Source organism: Lampetra fluviatilis, chromosome 11 (assembly GCF_964198595.1).
Source record: "Lampetra fluviatilis chromosome 11, kcLamFluv1.1, whole genome shotgun sequence".
In the NCBI taxonomy this organism is placed as follows: Eukaryota; Metazoa; Chordata; class Hyperoartia; order Petromyzontiformes; family Petromyzontidae; genus Lampetra; species Lampetra fluviatilis.
Genome location: NC_136285.1, coordinates 14,833,606 through 14,848,157, shown reverse-complemented (window position 1 = coordinate 14,848,157; position 14,552 = coordinate 14,833,606). Strand labels below are relative to the sequence as shown.

The 14,552-nt window shown below is 60.4% G+C and overlaps 1 protein-coding gene across 3 annotated transcripts in view; it reads left to right on the top strand.

Moving 5' to 3' along the window:
* Positions 1-6,026: 6,026 nt before the first annotated feature.
* LOC144934873 (ELKS/Rab6-interacting/CAST family member 1-like) overlaps positions 6,027-14,552 on the top strand; it is a 78,137-nt gene continuing 69,611 nt past the window's right edge. For all 3 annotated transcript variants that reach the window (XR_013637213.1, XR_013637212.1, XM_078861121.1), the window contains exons 1-4: positions 6,027-6,383; positions 8,547-8,864; positions 11,324-11,433; positions 12,369-12,735. Coding sequence is in view for 1 of the 3 variants with exons in the window: in XM_078861121.1 (XP_078717247.1) it covers positions 6,039-6,383; positions 8,547-8,864; positions 11,324-11,433; positions 12,369-12,735 (1,140 nt within the window). In the remaining 2 variants the exon portion in view is untranslated. The remainder of the gene's footprint in view (positions 6,384-8,546; positions 8,865-11,323; positions 11,434-12,368; positions 12,736-14,552) is intronic.

Sequence of the window (14,552 nt, the reverse complement as noted above, 5' to 3'; positions counted from 1 at the left end):
AATAATATTCGTATAAGCAATACGGATCCTCTCCATATCTGTTTTTCCAGATTTTGAAAATATATGTTACACATTCCCATCGACTCAACTGTCTTTTGTCAAGGAGGGCATCATTTCAGCAGCATTTATTCGGTTTCGACACGCAGTGTCTCATCAGCAGGAGTCAGGCTCGTTAGAATGAATGCTAGTGAACTGCCAGATGCGTATAGCCCCCCTCCCCGACCCCGCACTTTGAAGGTATGGGGGACCCCACTATAACGCAATATTATATAATTACAATAAATAAATAAACAACCCAGAGTAATCATTAGCTCGGATGTTTCGCTTTTTCAATTACGGTGTAAGATCTCCAGATTATCTCTCAATGCGTTATACACGACTCTAGAATACAACAGAAGGCGTTCAAAATTACATCCATCAACATCATCACCCGTCGTCATTATGATTTTAATTTACAACACGGTCACGAGTAGAAGAAAAATCCAACGAGCCTATAATATCTCTCCATTGATTCATTATTTCATCCCGACCAATGAGACCTCTCTCTCTCACACACATTCACACACTCACTCACACACACTCTCACACACTCACACACACAAGGCAAGCGGATTGCTCAATGTGACGCGGCACTGGCTGGCCCGTGACGTCAGGCGAGCTGGCCGGACCATGAATCCAGCACGACGGCGCGGCCACGGAGCGCCCGGTGCGGGTAAGGAGGAGCCGCTCGCTCGCTCGCTCCATCAGCCGCTCGCTCGCTCCATCAGCCGCTCGGCCGCTCCATCAGCCGCTCGGCCGCCCGCTCGGCCCGCCCGTTCCGCACGGCGTAGACGACAGAGACCGGGGGGGGGGGGTCCGCATCGAGGGGGTCGCGCACGAGACGCTCCACCGCGCAGCAGCGCCACCGGACCGGTGAAGCAGCGAGCAAGGAGGCGGTGGAGAGGGGGGGGGGCGATCGGGAGGGGGGGTCGAGGCCCCGGGGAGGCAGAGAGAGGAGGGTACGCGGTGGGATGGGTGGGGGTCGTCGAGGAGGCTGGGCGTACGCGGTGTGCGGTCCCGGGTGGGTACGTGTGATGATGATGTTGCTGCTGATGATGATGCTGATCGTGATGATGATGCTGATCGTGATGATGATAACGATGCTGCTGCTGCTGATGATGATGATGCTGTTACCGTCGCCGCTGCTGCTGCAGATGATGATACAATGCAATGGTGGTGGTGCTGCTGCTGCTGATGTTTCTGATGCTGAAGATGCTTTTCACTGCTTCCGCTGCTCTTGCGAATAATGATACTACAATAATACAATGGCGGTGATGATGATAATGCTAGTGATGATGATGCAAGTGATGATTGTGTTGCTGTAGCTTATGATGATACAACACAACGGTGCTGCTGCTGCTGATGCGAGCCGGGATGATGGCTCGTGCAGCTCGGCCGGGTGGCTCGGATTCGCTAGGGCAAGCTCAGCGGACAGGGGTTTGCAATAGGGCCAGGGGATACGGTTAGCGCTGTTGTTAGGGAAGCGTAAGCGCTGTGGATATGGGAAGGGTTATGCATAGTGTTGGTGGAAGGGAAAGTGTTGATGATGTTCGGGTTAGGAATAGAGTTGGTGTTAGGGGCTAGCGGTCGGCATGGTGTTGGTGTTAGGGGGTAGCGATAGGAATAGGCCGGGCAGCTACATCAACGGGTGCTCGACTGCCCCCATCTCCTCTGCTGCCCCCCACACCCCCCCCACACGCACCTCGGGCGCCCGGTTCGGCGCAGTGCGGCGGCTCCAACCGGCGCGGCGTGCCGGAGTGAAGTATAACCACCATCACCACCACCATCACCACCACCACCATCACCACCACCATCACCACCACCATCACCACCACCATCACCACCATCACTACCATCACCACCACCATCATCACCATCACTACCACCACCATCACCACCATCACCACCATCACTACCACCACCATCACCACCACCACCATCACCACCATCACCACCACCATCACTACCGCCACCATCGCCACCATCACCACCACCATCATCACCACCACCACCATCATCACCATCATTACCACCATCACCACCACCATCACTACCACCACCATCACTACCACCACCACCATCACCACCACCACCACACCATCACCACCATCACCACCACCATCACCACCACCACCATCATCACCATCACCACCACCACCACACCATCACCACCACCACCATCACCACCATCACCACCACAACCATCACCGCCATCACCACCACCATCACCACCACCATCACCACCATCACCACCACAACTATCACCACCATCATCATCACTATCACCACCACCATCACCAACATCACCACCACCATCACTACCATCACCACCATCACTACCATCACTACCATCACCACCACCATCATCACCACCATCACCACCATCACCACCACCATCATCACCACCACCATCACTACAACCACCATCACCACCATCACTACAACCACCATCACCACCACCATCATCACCACCACCACAACCACCATCACTACAACCACCATCACCACCACCATCATCACCACCACTACAACCACCATCACCACCATTACTAAAAACCACCATCAACCACAACCATCGTCTCCAGCACCTCCATCGCGTCTCGCGCGGCGCGCATCGCGAGGGGGCGGAGGGAGGAGGATGGCTCCCTGCGAGGGGAGGGGGGAGCAGGGATGTGTCGGAAGGCCCCGTGTGTATCATCTTCCCTGCGCTGCGATGTTAGACTCTGCTGCTGCTGTTGTTGATGTTGACGATTTGTTGTTGTTGTTGTGTAATGGACGCGGGGTGCCGTGTGTTCGGTTTGTTTCGCGCGAGACAAAGGAGAGCGCCGAGGCGAATGTGCCGTGTGGCTGCGCCCGCAATTCGCATGCGGGCGGCGTGCGCGCGCTGCGCGGCACGGGAGCGTGTCGGAGGCGCGCCCGGCCTCCATCGCTCTCCTCCCCCCACACTCGCCCTCTCGCCTCGTCGTCACGATTCCTCATCATCATCATCACCCTGCACCCTCATCCTCTGCTTGCTTCCTCAATGCTTCTCTGTCTCTCTCTTCCTCCTCCTGCTTCCCCCTCCATTGCCTGTCCGATTTTCGTTCTCCTCCCTCCCCTTGCATCTTCCCGATATAATAGGAGGAGACTTCTATTCGCTCTTCATCACTGTCACCATCATCACGCTCCTTCCTCCTCCTCCATTCGCTTCTCATCATCATCACCACCACCATCGTCCTGTTCCATCAGCTCCTTCTCGTCCTCCTTCCTTGACATGCCCCCTGCTTCCCCCTCCCTCCCCTCTTCCCCCCCTCGCCCTCGCGTCGTTATAGCGATGAGAGCGCCGCTCATCACCACGGGACGCGCGCGCGCGCGCCCCTCCACTCACGCGCGGGCATCGCGCCAGCGGGAGGGGAGGGGCCAGCAGGGAGCACACGGCCCATGGAGGAGGAGGGGGGCATGGGGGGCATGGGGGGCATGCACACGATCGTGGGGGGGTGTAGGGAAGGGGTCGCGCCGTTGACCTCAACGCGTGGACCGGACGCCCTTGAGCGCGGGGGGGATGATGGAGGCACAGACTGAGGGGGGCCTGTGGGGGGCAGCGGGCGGGGGGGGGGGGTCCACTCAGCTCCCCTCACCCCTCACCCACCCAGCCACTCGCTCTGTCCAGCATTGCCGACCCCCCATCCAGACGACATCGCGTTTATCCCCCGCTCCTTCCTGACCCCCACTGTCTCTGTGGCAGTGCTGAACACAGCGAATCGGTTTTGGAGAGGGCAATATATCGATTGATTCCATCATCATCATAGCCATGATTGATCCACCGCTGGATGGGTCACGTGACATCGGTTTCCAGCAGTCCGTGACTTAATCAATCTTTTCGTCGCGTCGAAATGCGCGTGGCCTCTCTTCTCTCAGTACATGGAGCGGGAATAACTGATTGATTCATAATTTTTGTTTGGGTCAGATATCGTAAATAAAATGTGTCGTAACCCCCCGGCCCCCTCCGAACGACACAGTAAATTAATACAATTGTCACGTGAAGGAACGTGACGATTTATTTCTACAGCAATCGTGAAGCAGTAATAACGCAGTAATACGTAGTAAGTATTATGATGATGATGGAGCGTCGGGCGTTGCCATTGATGTGCGTGCTGGTGCTGGGCGGATTGTTGATCCAGCAGTGAATCGAACATGTAGCTGATGACGATTGCCATATTTGTTGATTATTGTCGCGCGTGTGTGGGGATCGATAGCGCACTGCGCTACGCACATCGGTGTCCCGAGTTCGATTCCCGCTCACGACCCACACCAGCGTCGATTATCAGAACCGGTCTCGGGCCTCCCCTAGGTCGACTCAGCCTCAAAATAAATACCTGGTGCGATGTATAAACATCGCCACTCGGGAGACAACGATGACCCAGGCGTGGTGCTCGCCACCCACCCCCTCGTGTACCGTGCTGGCTTTCATAGGTGCTCGCTAACAGCACTTTCTCCAACGATCTATTAAGTCGTGTGTGTGCGTGTCTGTGTGTGCGTGTCTGTGTGTGCGCGCCTGTGTGTGCGTGCCTGTGCGTGCGTGCCTGTGCGTGCGTGCCTGCGTGTGTGTGCGTGCGTGTGCGTGCCTGTGTGTGTGTGCCTGTGTGTGCGTGCCTGTGTGTGCGTGCCTGTGTGTGCGTGCGTGTGTGTGCGTGCGTGTGCGTGCCTGTGTGTGCGTGCGTGTGTGTGCGTGTGTGTGTGCGTGCCTGTGTGTGCGTGCGTGTGTGTGCGTGTGTGTGCGTGCCTGTGTGTGCGTGCCTGTGTGTGCGTGCGTGTGTGTGCGTGCGTGTGCGTGCCTGTGTGTGCGTGCCTGTGTGTGCGTGCGTGTGTGTGCGTGTGTGTGCGTGCCTGCGTGTGTGTGCGTGCGTGTGCGTGCCTGTGTGTGTGTGCCTGTGTGTGCGTGCCTGTGTGTGCGTGCCTGTGTGTGCGTGCCTGTGTGTGCGTGCGTGTGTGTGTGTGTGTGCGTGCCTGTGTGTGCGTGCGTGTGCGTGCGTGTGTGTGCGTGCCTGTGTGTGCGTGCGTGTGTGTGCGTGTGTGTGCGTGCCTGTGTGTGCGTGCCTGTGTGTGCGTGCGTGTGTGTGCGTGTGTGTGCGTGCCTGTGTGTGCGTGGCTGAGCAGGGATGACCGCGACCCCGCGCCGCGACCTCCCGGCGCGCCACCCCCGGCGCTCCCCCCGCCCGTGAGGCGTGCGGGTGCGAGGCTCCGGCTTCAGTAGCAGGAGACGCAGCGGGAGACGGGGCGGAGTGGCAGCAGGGGGAGCAGGAGCAGCAGGAGCAGCAGGAGGAGCAGGGGGAGCATTCGCAGGAGGAGGAAGAGACGGCGCCGCCGCCGCAGCAGCAGCAGCAGCAGGGTAATCAGGAGCAGAGGCAGAAGAGGAGCTCGAAAGAGCAGCGAGAGAAGCAGCAGTTGGAGCAACAGGAGGGGAAGCAGCAGCAGGAAGGGATCAGTAACATCAGGTACAGCAACAGCTGCAGAAGTAAGAGAAACAAGCAGGGCCAATATAGGGAGGGCAGCAGCAGCAGTAGCAGCAAGAAGAACATACAGAGGAAGAGCAGAGACAGGAGTTGCAACAGCGGGAAGAGTAGAAGTGCAGCAACACGAGGAGGAGCGCCGGGAAGAGCGGCTGCAGCAGCAACGGCAGGAGGAGCAGGGGCCGTAGTAGGAGCAGCAGGAGGAGCAGGAGGAGCAGCAGCAGCAGGAGCAGCAGGAGGAGCAGGGGCCGTAGTAGGATCAGCAGGGGGAGCAGGGGCAGCAGGAGCATCAGGAGGAGCAGGAGGAGATCAGCGGCAGATGGAGGAAGCGCAGCAACCGTAGGAGGAGCGAGGTTTGCAGCAGCAGGACGGGGTAAGGATCGGCAAAGCAGAGGCAGCTGAGAGCAGCAGCAGCAGCAAAAGGAATTGGGGAGGAATCTCCACGGGACCCTCGACGGGGTTCTTCAGGCGAGACCCTCGACGGGACCCTCCGCGGGACCCGGCGTAGCCATGTTCGGCAGCGGGCGTTCTCTGGGGCAGAGCCCGGCGCGCTCCCCGCGGCTGCCGCGGTCTCCCCGCCTCGGGCACCGCCGCGCGGGTAGCGTTGGCGACGGGGCGGGCTCGGGCCGCACCCTCTCCATGGAGAACATCCAGTCGCTCAACGCGGCCTACGCCACCTCGGGGCCCATGTACCTGGGCGAGCACGACATGACGGGCCTGCACGCGTCGCCGCTGCCCGTCAAGAGCGTGGTGACGCTGGGCCGAGGGCCCGGAGCGCTCCAGGCGCGCCTCTCGTACGGCGGCCGCGTCACCACCATGGGCAGCAGCCCCAACATCGCGGCGGCCAGCGGGCAGGTGGGCCAGATGCGAGCCAGGTGTGTGTGGGTGGGACAGGTGTGGGTGAGTGGGCTGGGTGTGTGTGGGTGGGACAGGTGCGTGTGAGTGGGCTGGGTGTGTGTGGGTGGGCTGGGTGTGGGTGAGTGGGCTGGGTGTGTGTGTGTGGTTGGGAGAGGTGTGGGTGAGTGGGCTGGGTGTGTGTGGGTGGGACAGGTGCGGGTGAGTGGGCTGGGTGTGTGTGGGTGGGACAGGTGCGTGTGAGTGGGCTGGGTGTGTGTGGGTGGCCTGGGTGTGGGTGAGTGGGCTGGGTGTGTGTGTGTGGTTGGGAGAGGTGTGGGTGAGTGGGCTGGGTGTGTGTGGGTGGGATAGGTTCGAGTGAGTGGGCTGGGTGTGTGTGGGTGGGCTGGGTGTGGGTGAGTGGGCTGGGTGTGTGTGTGTGGTTGGGAGAGGTGTGGGTGAGTGGGCTGGGTGTGTGTGGGTGGGACAGGTTCGAGTGAGTGGGCTGGGTGTGTGTGGGTGGGCTGGGTGTGGGTGAGTGGGCTGGGTGTGTGTGTGTGGTTGGGAGAGGTGTGGGTGAGTGGGCTGGGTGTGTGTGGGTGGGACAGGTGCGGGTGAGTGGGCTGGGTGTGTGTGGGTGGGACAGGTGCGTGTGAGTGGGCTGGGTGTGTGTGGGTGGCCTGGGTGTGGGTGAGTGGGCTGGGTGTGTGTGTGTGGTTGGGAGAGGTGTGGGTGAGTGGGCTGGGTGTGTGTGGGTGGGATAGGTTCGAGTGAGTGGGCTGGGTGTGTGTGGGTGGGCTGGGTGTGGGTGAGTGGGCTGGGTGTGTGTGTGTGGTTGGGAGAGGTGTGGGTGAGTGGGCTGGGTGTGTGTGGGTGGGACAGGTTCGAGTGAGTGGGCTGGGTGTGTGTGGGTGGGCTGGGTGTGTGTGTGTGGTTGTGAGAGGTGTGGGTGAGTGGGCTGGGTGTGTGTGGTTGAGACAGGTTCGGGCGAGCGGGTGGAGTTCGGGTGAGTGGGCTGGGTGTGTGCTGGGACAGGTGCGGGCGAGTGGGCTGGGTGTGGGTGAGTGGGCTGGGTGTGTGTGGGTGGGCTGGGTGTGGGCGAGTGGGCTGGGTGTGTGTGGGTGGGCTGGGCGTGGGCGAGTGGGCTGGGTGTGTGTGTGGGACAGGTTCGAGTGAGTGGGCTGGGTGTGGGTGGGCTGGGTGTGGGTGAGTGGGCTGGGTGTGTGTGGTTGGGAGAGGTGTGGGTGAGTGGGCTGGGTGAGTGAGTGGGCTGGGTGTGTGTGGGTGGGAGAGGTGCGGGTGAGTGGGCTGGGTGTGTGTGGGTGGGACAGGTGCGGGTGAGTGGGCTGGGTGAGTGAGTGGGCTGGGTGAGTGAGTGGGCTGGGTGTGTGTGGGTGGAACAGGTGCGGGCGAGTGGGCTGGGTGAGTGAGTGGGCTGGGTGAGTGAGTGGGCTGGGTGTGTGTGGGTGGGATAGGTGCGGGTGAGTGGGCTGGGTGAGTGAGTGGGCTGGGTGAGTGAGTGGGTGGTACAGGTGGGGGTGAGTGGGCTGGGTGTGTGTGGGTGGGACAGGTGCGGGTGAGTGGGCTGGGTGTGGATGAGTGGGCTGGGTGTGGGTGAGTGGGCTGGGTGAGTGAGTGGGCTGGGTGAGTGAGTGAGTGGGCTGGGTGTGTGTGGGTGGGACAGGTGCGGGTGAGTGAGCTGGGTGAGTGAGTGGGCTGGGTGAGTGAGTGGGCTGGGTGTGTGTGGGTCGGACAGGTGCGGGTGAGTGAGTGGGCTGGGTGAGTGAGTGGGCTGGGTGTGTGTGGGTGGGAGAGGTGTGGGCGAGTGGGCCTATTGCCCGCTCATCCAAATATTGTTGAGTTTTTATGAAACAAGTGGCAGGAAACCGGAGCACTCGGAGAAGACACTCAATCCCCGTACAGATATAAACAGATGACGATTAGTTCAATTGCTGCACTGCCGTCTCCTGGCGAGCCAGGGTACGGCACCTCCCCGACTCCCGCTGGAAGGGGCTTTCACAACATATCTGCGGTGATCCACCAACCCTCACCTACACCGCTCCAGGCCAGGCTAATGATAATAATAATCACCAGCAGCCCCCACGTCCCTTGCACGTGACAGTCAGTCCCTCCCTCCCTCCAGCCAGCAAAGCGTGTTTATAACAACGCGACCTCCGTGTGCAGGTGGAAGCTCTGCACGCAGCCCTGGGGGAGCTGGCGGGACCCGGAGGCCTGGGACTGTCCGTGCACCACCACCACCACCAGCAGCAGCAGCACGTGGTCCGGCCGGGCGCGCAGGGCCAGCTGAAGGAGCTGCTGTGCGAGAACGAGGCTCTGAGACGAGAGCTGGACGCCAAGGACAACAAGCTGGGCTCCTCCATGAACTCCATCAAGACGTTCTGGAGCCCCGAGCTCAAGCGGGAGAGGGCTCTGCGCAAGGAGGAGGCGGCTCGCATCGCGATGCTCCGCGAGCAGCTCCGGGTGGCTCAGGACGAGCACCAGGTGAGCACGGAGAGTGTGGATCAGAGGCAGAGACCCCCCCCCAGGGGTAGCCCGCACAGATCGTTGGGGCGAGCGCTGCAAGCGAGTAGCACCCGTGAAGGCCGAGCGGTGGCGCAGCAGTTGGCGCGCTGCGCTACGAACCCGGCGATCCGAGTTCGATTCCCCGCTCGCGAATAAATGACAGCGGCACGCGCACACGCACGCAACAGAGATCCCCCGTGTAGCCTGAGACTGTTGTGGCAAGCGCTGTTAGCAAGCACCGAGGCAGGCCGGCACCGCACACAAAGGGATGGGTGGCCAGCACGCGCGCATGCACACACGAGGAAGCGGTGTGGCCAGCAGCACTACGCTCGACCGCCTTTGTCTCCCCAGTGCTGATGTTTAAACGTCCCATCTACAGACACACGAAGACATACACACACACATGTAAACACGCGTACAGAGAGACGCACCGAGACACGCGCAGGCGCAAAGGCTGCAGAGACCCTCCTGGGGTCCTGCACATCCCTGGCACGTGCCCCCACCCCCGCCCCCCTCTTCTGCACCCCTCCCCTCGCCTCTATTTATAGAGCTCGCTGGGCGCGCTCTCCCGACCCAATTATAGCGCGAGCATCCCCTCGGCTCCCCCCCACCTCCACTCTCAACACCCCCCCCCCCGCCCTTAACACCTCCCACCTCATCATCCATCCTGTGACCCCCTCCCCCATCCTCTGACCCCCTCCCCCATCCTCTGACCCCCTCCCCCATCCTCTGACCCCCTCCCCCATCCTCTGACCCCCCCCCCATCCTCGGAATGCCACCAACATCTTCTGCCCTTAAACATCCCCGTATCCCCAACCCCTGAAACCCCCTTCACCTCGCCCACCCTGAACTCTCCCTCCCCCCATCGCCCCCCACCACCCCAACTACCCCCCCTCCATCCCCACCCGCGGACCCCCGTCCAGTGACACCGACGTCACCGCGTCTCGAGATGACTTCCTTCTGACGAGTCGCACAGAGACTCCCATGGGCGTGGTGCGGCTGGTGGTGAAGTAGGGTCAATTAACCGCGAGCCGCTAATTGCGGGGTCTGTAAATCGTTGTTATTATTGTTGTTGTTATTGTCGCTGCTGTCTAGAATTGTTAAGGACGAATTAGCGCACGACGGGGTGGCCCGGCCGCCTTTGTCTCCTCACTGAGATGTTCACACATATTCTGAAGGTTCTAATTTAAGGCTGAGTCGACCTACGGGAGACATAGAACAAGCCTACATCTTCACCCCACACACGCAAACACATAAACCCAACGCCCTACTCTGACCCCCATAATTAATGCTGGGAGCATTGTGTATGCAATACACGTGTACATTAGATAAAGGCGCAGCCGTGCAATTGCCAGCTTTCGCCCCTGCACTGGATGGTCATTCCAGTGGGTGCTTTGGCCGACTCCCCCAAACCATACCATGAGCGCGTGTGATGCTTTACATATTTCGATTTAAACCTTTCGTGATTGCAGGGATTCATCTTCTTGGTTCTTTCGGTAAAGTCACGTAGAAGGGAAGTAATAAAATAATAAAAATAAAACATAATAAAATAATTCTCACGAAACAGGTCTGTCGAGAAAACAGCGTCTAAATGACACGCCCCAGGCTTGGAGTGTCTATTTAAGCTGGGTAAACATTGTTGATCATATTCTCCGGATTATAAGACGCACCCCTCCCCCACACACGTATGTGAGAGCAAACGTTTGGGCATGCGTCTTATAATCCGGTAGATGTGCGTGCTGCGTGTGACCAACTTTGCGTGACTTTATTGACGCCGGGTTCATGTTTGGGGTGCGTCTTAAATTCCGGAGAAATCGGTCACTGCAATGCCGAACGCACGTGGTCATTCGGAAGATTCTCCCGCTGCTTGACTGTGGTGCAAAAGCACAAACAACTTTTTTTTTTTACAAACTCAACACATTCCGTGTCAACGACATTGCAACCTTCAAAGGAAATGTATAGAATAGACGACGTTTCGGGCAATGGACCTCCTTCCTTCGTAATCCTGAGAGAGGGCAGAGGTAGCAACACTTGAGCACAGCGCAACACTGCCATCTGCTGCCCAATGCGGCGTACTGCACCATATCCAGCACGGTGCATCATCATCGTCATCATCGTCATCATCGTCCATCGGTTAATCAACGAATAATTAATCGACTCTAGAGATCGCGACACGCGGAGCGAATCGCGTGCGTGAGGAGGTCGACTCAGCCTTAACGACGATGATGCTGCTGCTGGTGATGATGCTGACGATGATGACGATGATGACGGTAATAACAGTGAAATAGACGTTGACGCTGATGACGATCATCCTGATGATGTCGATGCTGTTGCTGATGATGCTGCCGCTGTCGATGCCTCTGCTGATTACGATACTGCTGATGATGCTTACCGAAGCTGCTGCTGACGATGTCGATGCCCTGTGTGTGTGCGCGCAGACCATGCAGATGACCGTGCACGCCTTGCAGGAGGAGCTCCGCTCCTCGCGCGACCTCACGCCGCTCTTCTCCGCGGACGGGCGCGCGCGCTGCTCGGGCCCCGGCGGCAGGTGAGACTCACCTGGCCCCCCGCCCCCCACCCCCCGCCCCCCACCTCGCCTCGGCACACAGTCGCAACGCGTGAGACGCGAGCCGTGTGTGCATACGCACAGGTGCTCGCTCACAGCACTTGCCCCAACAGTCTAGCGAGGCTATACGGGGGATCTTTTTATTTGTGTACGCATGGCCTTCACGTCCCCTGCGGGACGTGAAGGCACCTGGGAAGCATCTGACCACGCGTACCCATGCCACGCGTGGACACCTGTGAACACGCCAGACACACCTGTGAGCTCTTGAGAGTACCTGGCCACGCGTGGTCGCACCTGAATCCACACGCACGCAAGCGGACTGCACCTGGACACACCGATGCACCTAACGGCTCCCCACCAATGCCACCCCACCAGCACTCGCCGTGACGTCTCCCCCTGCCCCCGCCTCCCCAACGTGATCGCCAGCCTGTCCCCCGTGACCGCCACCACCTCCGTGATTTCCCCACGTGACCAACTCCCCCGTGACCGCCACCACCTCCGTGATTTCCCCAGGTGACCCACTCTCCCGTGACCGCCACCACCTCCGTGATTTCCCCACGTGACCTATTCCCCCGTGACCGCCACCACCTCCGTGATTTCCCCACGTGACCAACTCCCCCGTGACCGCCACCACCTCCGTGATTTCCCCACGTGACCCACTCTCCCGTGACCGCCACCACCTCCGTGATTTCCCCACGTGACCAACTCCCCCGTGACCGCCACCACCTCCGTGATTTCCCCACGTGACCTATTCCCCCGTGACCGCCACCACCTCCGTGATTTCCCCACGTGACCAATTCCCCCGTGACCGCCACCGCCGTCTTCTCCCCTCCTGCCACGACTGCCCTCCCCCACCCTCCCGTGACTCCCTGCACCTGCATGTGACTGCCACTGCCGCCCGTGACTGCCTGCCCCAGCGCGGGGGACCTGCCCTCGGAGGAGAGCGTGCAGAGGCTGCGGGCCGAGCACGAGCGCCAGGCCAAGGAGCTCTACTTGCTGCGACAGACCCTGGAGGAGATGGAGCTGCGAATCGAGACGCAGAAGCAGACGCTGGGATCGCGCGACGAGTCCATCCGCAAGCTGCTCGACATGATCCAGGAGGGGGGTCGCTCCGGAGGGGGGTCCTCGGGGGTCGGCGTAGACCCCCTCTGCGACGAGGGGGACGGCGGCACCACCGAGGGGGAGGAACGGGCGCGGCACCAGCTGGCGGACGCGGACGCGCAGATCTCGCGCCTCCAGCTGATGCTGGAGCAGCGGGAGAGGGAGAACCAGCAGTGCCGAGAGGTGGGGCTTGGGCGGAGGGGGGGCCATGGGTCACCCACCATCACCACGACCCCCGACCCCAACCTCGGTGGAAGGAATGATGGATAGGTTGATGGGGAGGGTGATGGGGAGGGTGAGGGAGAGGGTGATGGGGAGGGTGAGGGAGAGGGTGATGGTGAGGGAGAGGGTGATGGGGAGGGTGATGGGGAGGGTGATTGTGGTGTAGACGATGTAGGGTGTGCGATGATCATCCTCGCCTGCCATCACCACCTCCACCACCAGGAGATCTCTCCCCAGCAGCGCGGGGCCAAATCGCACCACGAGGGGGCGCCATCGCCCCACGTGGTGCGCGCCATGCGGCTGATTTCTGGCTCATCACGGGGATTCATTGAGGCGGTTCATGATTAAGATGGGATACAGGGGGCCCTTTGGGGGGGGGGGGGTCGGGGGGGTGGGGGCAGGTGGCGGGGTGTCCAAATACAACGCACAAAGATCCTCCCTATAGGCCGACACGACACACGAGGGGGTAGGTCGTCAGCACCACGCCGTTCCGCCTTTGTCTCCCCAGTGACAATGTTTATACACACGGTACCAGGTGCTCATTTGAGGCTAAGTCGACCTAGGGGAGGCCCAGGATCGGTTCAGATGGCCGTCAACTGGTATGGGCCGTGAGCAGGAATCTATCTCGGTTCGCCGGGTTCGTAGCGCAGCGTAGCGCTAACCGCTGCGCCTCCGCTCCCTCTCACCGCTTTCTTGTGAGCCCCCTCTCTTGACGCCCATCGCAGCCCCCCCCCCCGCATTAGAGCCCCCCCCTCCCCCCCTCTCCACGCACCGCGTTCTCTAATCGGAGAATCAGAGAATGTGACGGGGGAGGATTTCCTACACGGGGGGGGGGGGGGTCCCTTTGTAACGGGGACCCCACTGCAAGATGTCGCACCAGGGGTGAGTGAGGGGGGTAGGGAAGGGGATCCCCCCCCCCGCGCGACGTCACTCCGCTCACCGTGGCGGCGGTGGCGATGCTCGCGTGCGAGCCGGCGTCCTGGAGGCGGGGGTTGGTGGATCACGCAGAGATCGGTGAAACTGCTAAACCCTCCTGGGCTCAGAGAGAGAGAGAGAGACGGGCACAACAGACAGTGGCACAGTATGGGGGTCTACATGACTTCTGGGGATGTTACAGTGATGTCCCCACGCATGCATGGGGGTAGTCTCCGGGTATTCGTCTACACTCCGATACCCCCCTTGTATTGCCAGCTTAAGCCCCTCACGCCCCCTCCCCTACCCACCACACCTACCCCCTAAAGCACCCCAACCCCCTCACACCCCACAACCTCCACCCCCTCACACCCCCACTCCTAACCCCCTCTCTCACATCAATAATGCAGGAAGGGAGTTGAGTTGCGACGGGGAGTGGAGGTCTCCCTCCCGTGCGCGAGTCCTCGTGTCGCTGCGCGCCTGGTGCTGAGGGGCACGAGCTGAGCGGCTGGGGGTGAGGGGTCAGGGGGGTGCAGGAGGGTTGGGGGTTCCCACCCTTGTGTTGCTAGGAGACGAATGTGACGACCCCTCACACACACTGGTACACACACACACTGGTACACACACACACTGGTACACACACACACACACTGGTACACACACACACACTGGTACACACACACTGGTACACACACACACACACACTGGTACACACACACACACACTGGTACACACACACTGGTACACACACACTAGTACACACACACATGCACACACACACACACTGGTACACACACACTGGTACACACACACTGGTACACACACACGTACACACACACACTGGGATACTCACACACACTGGTACA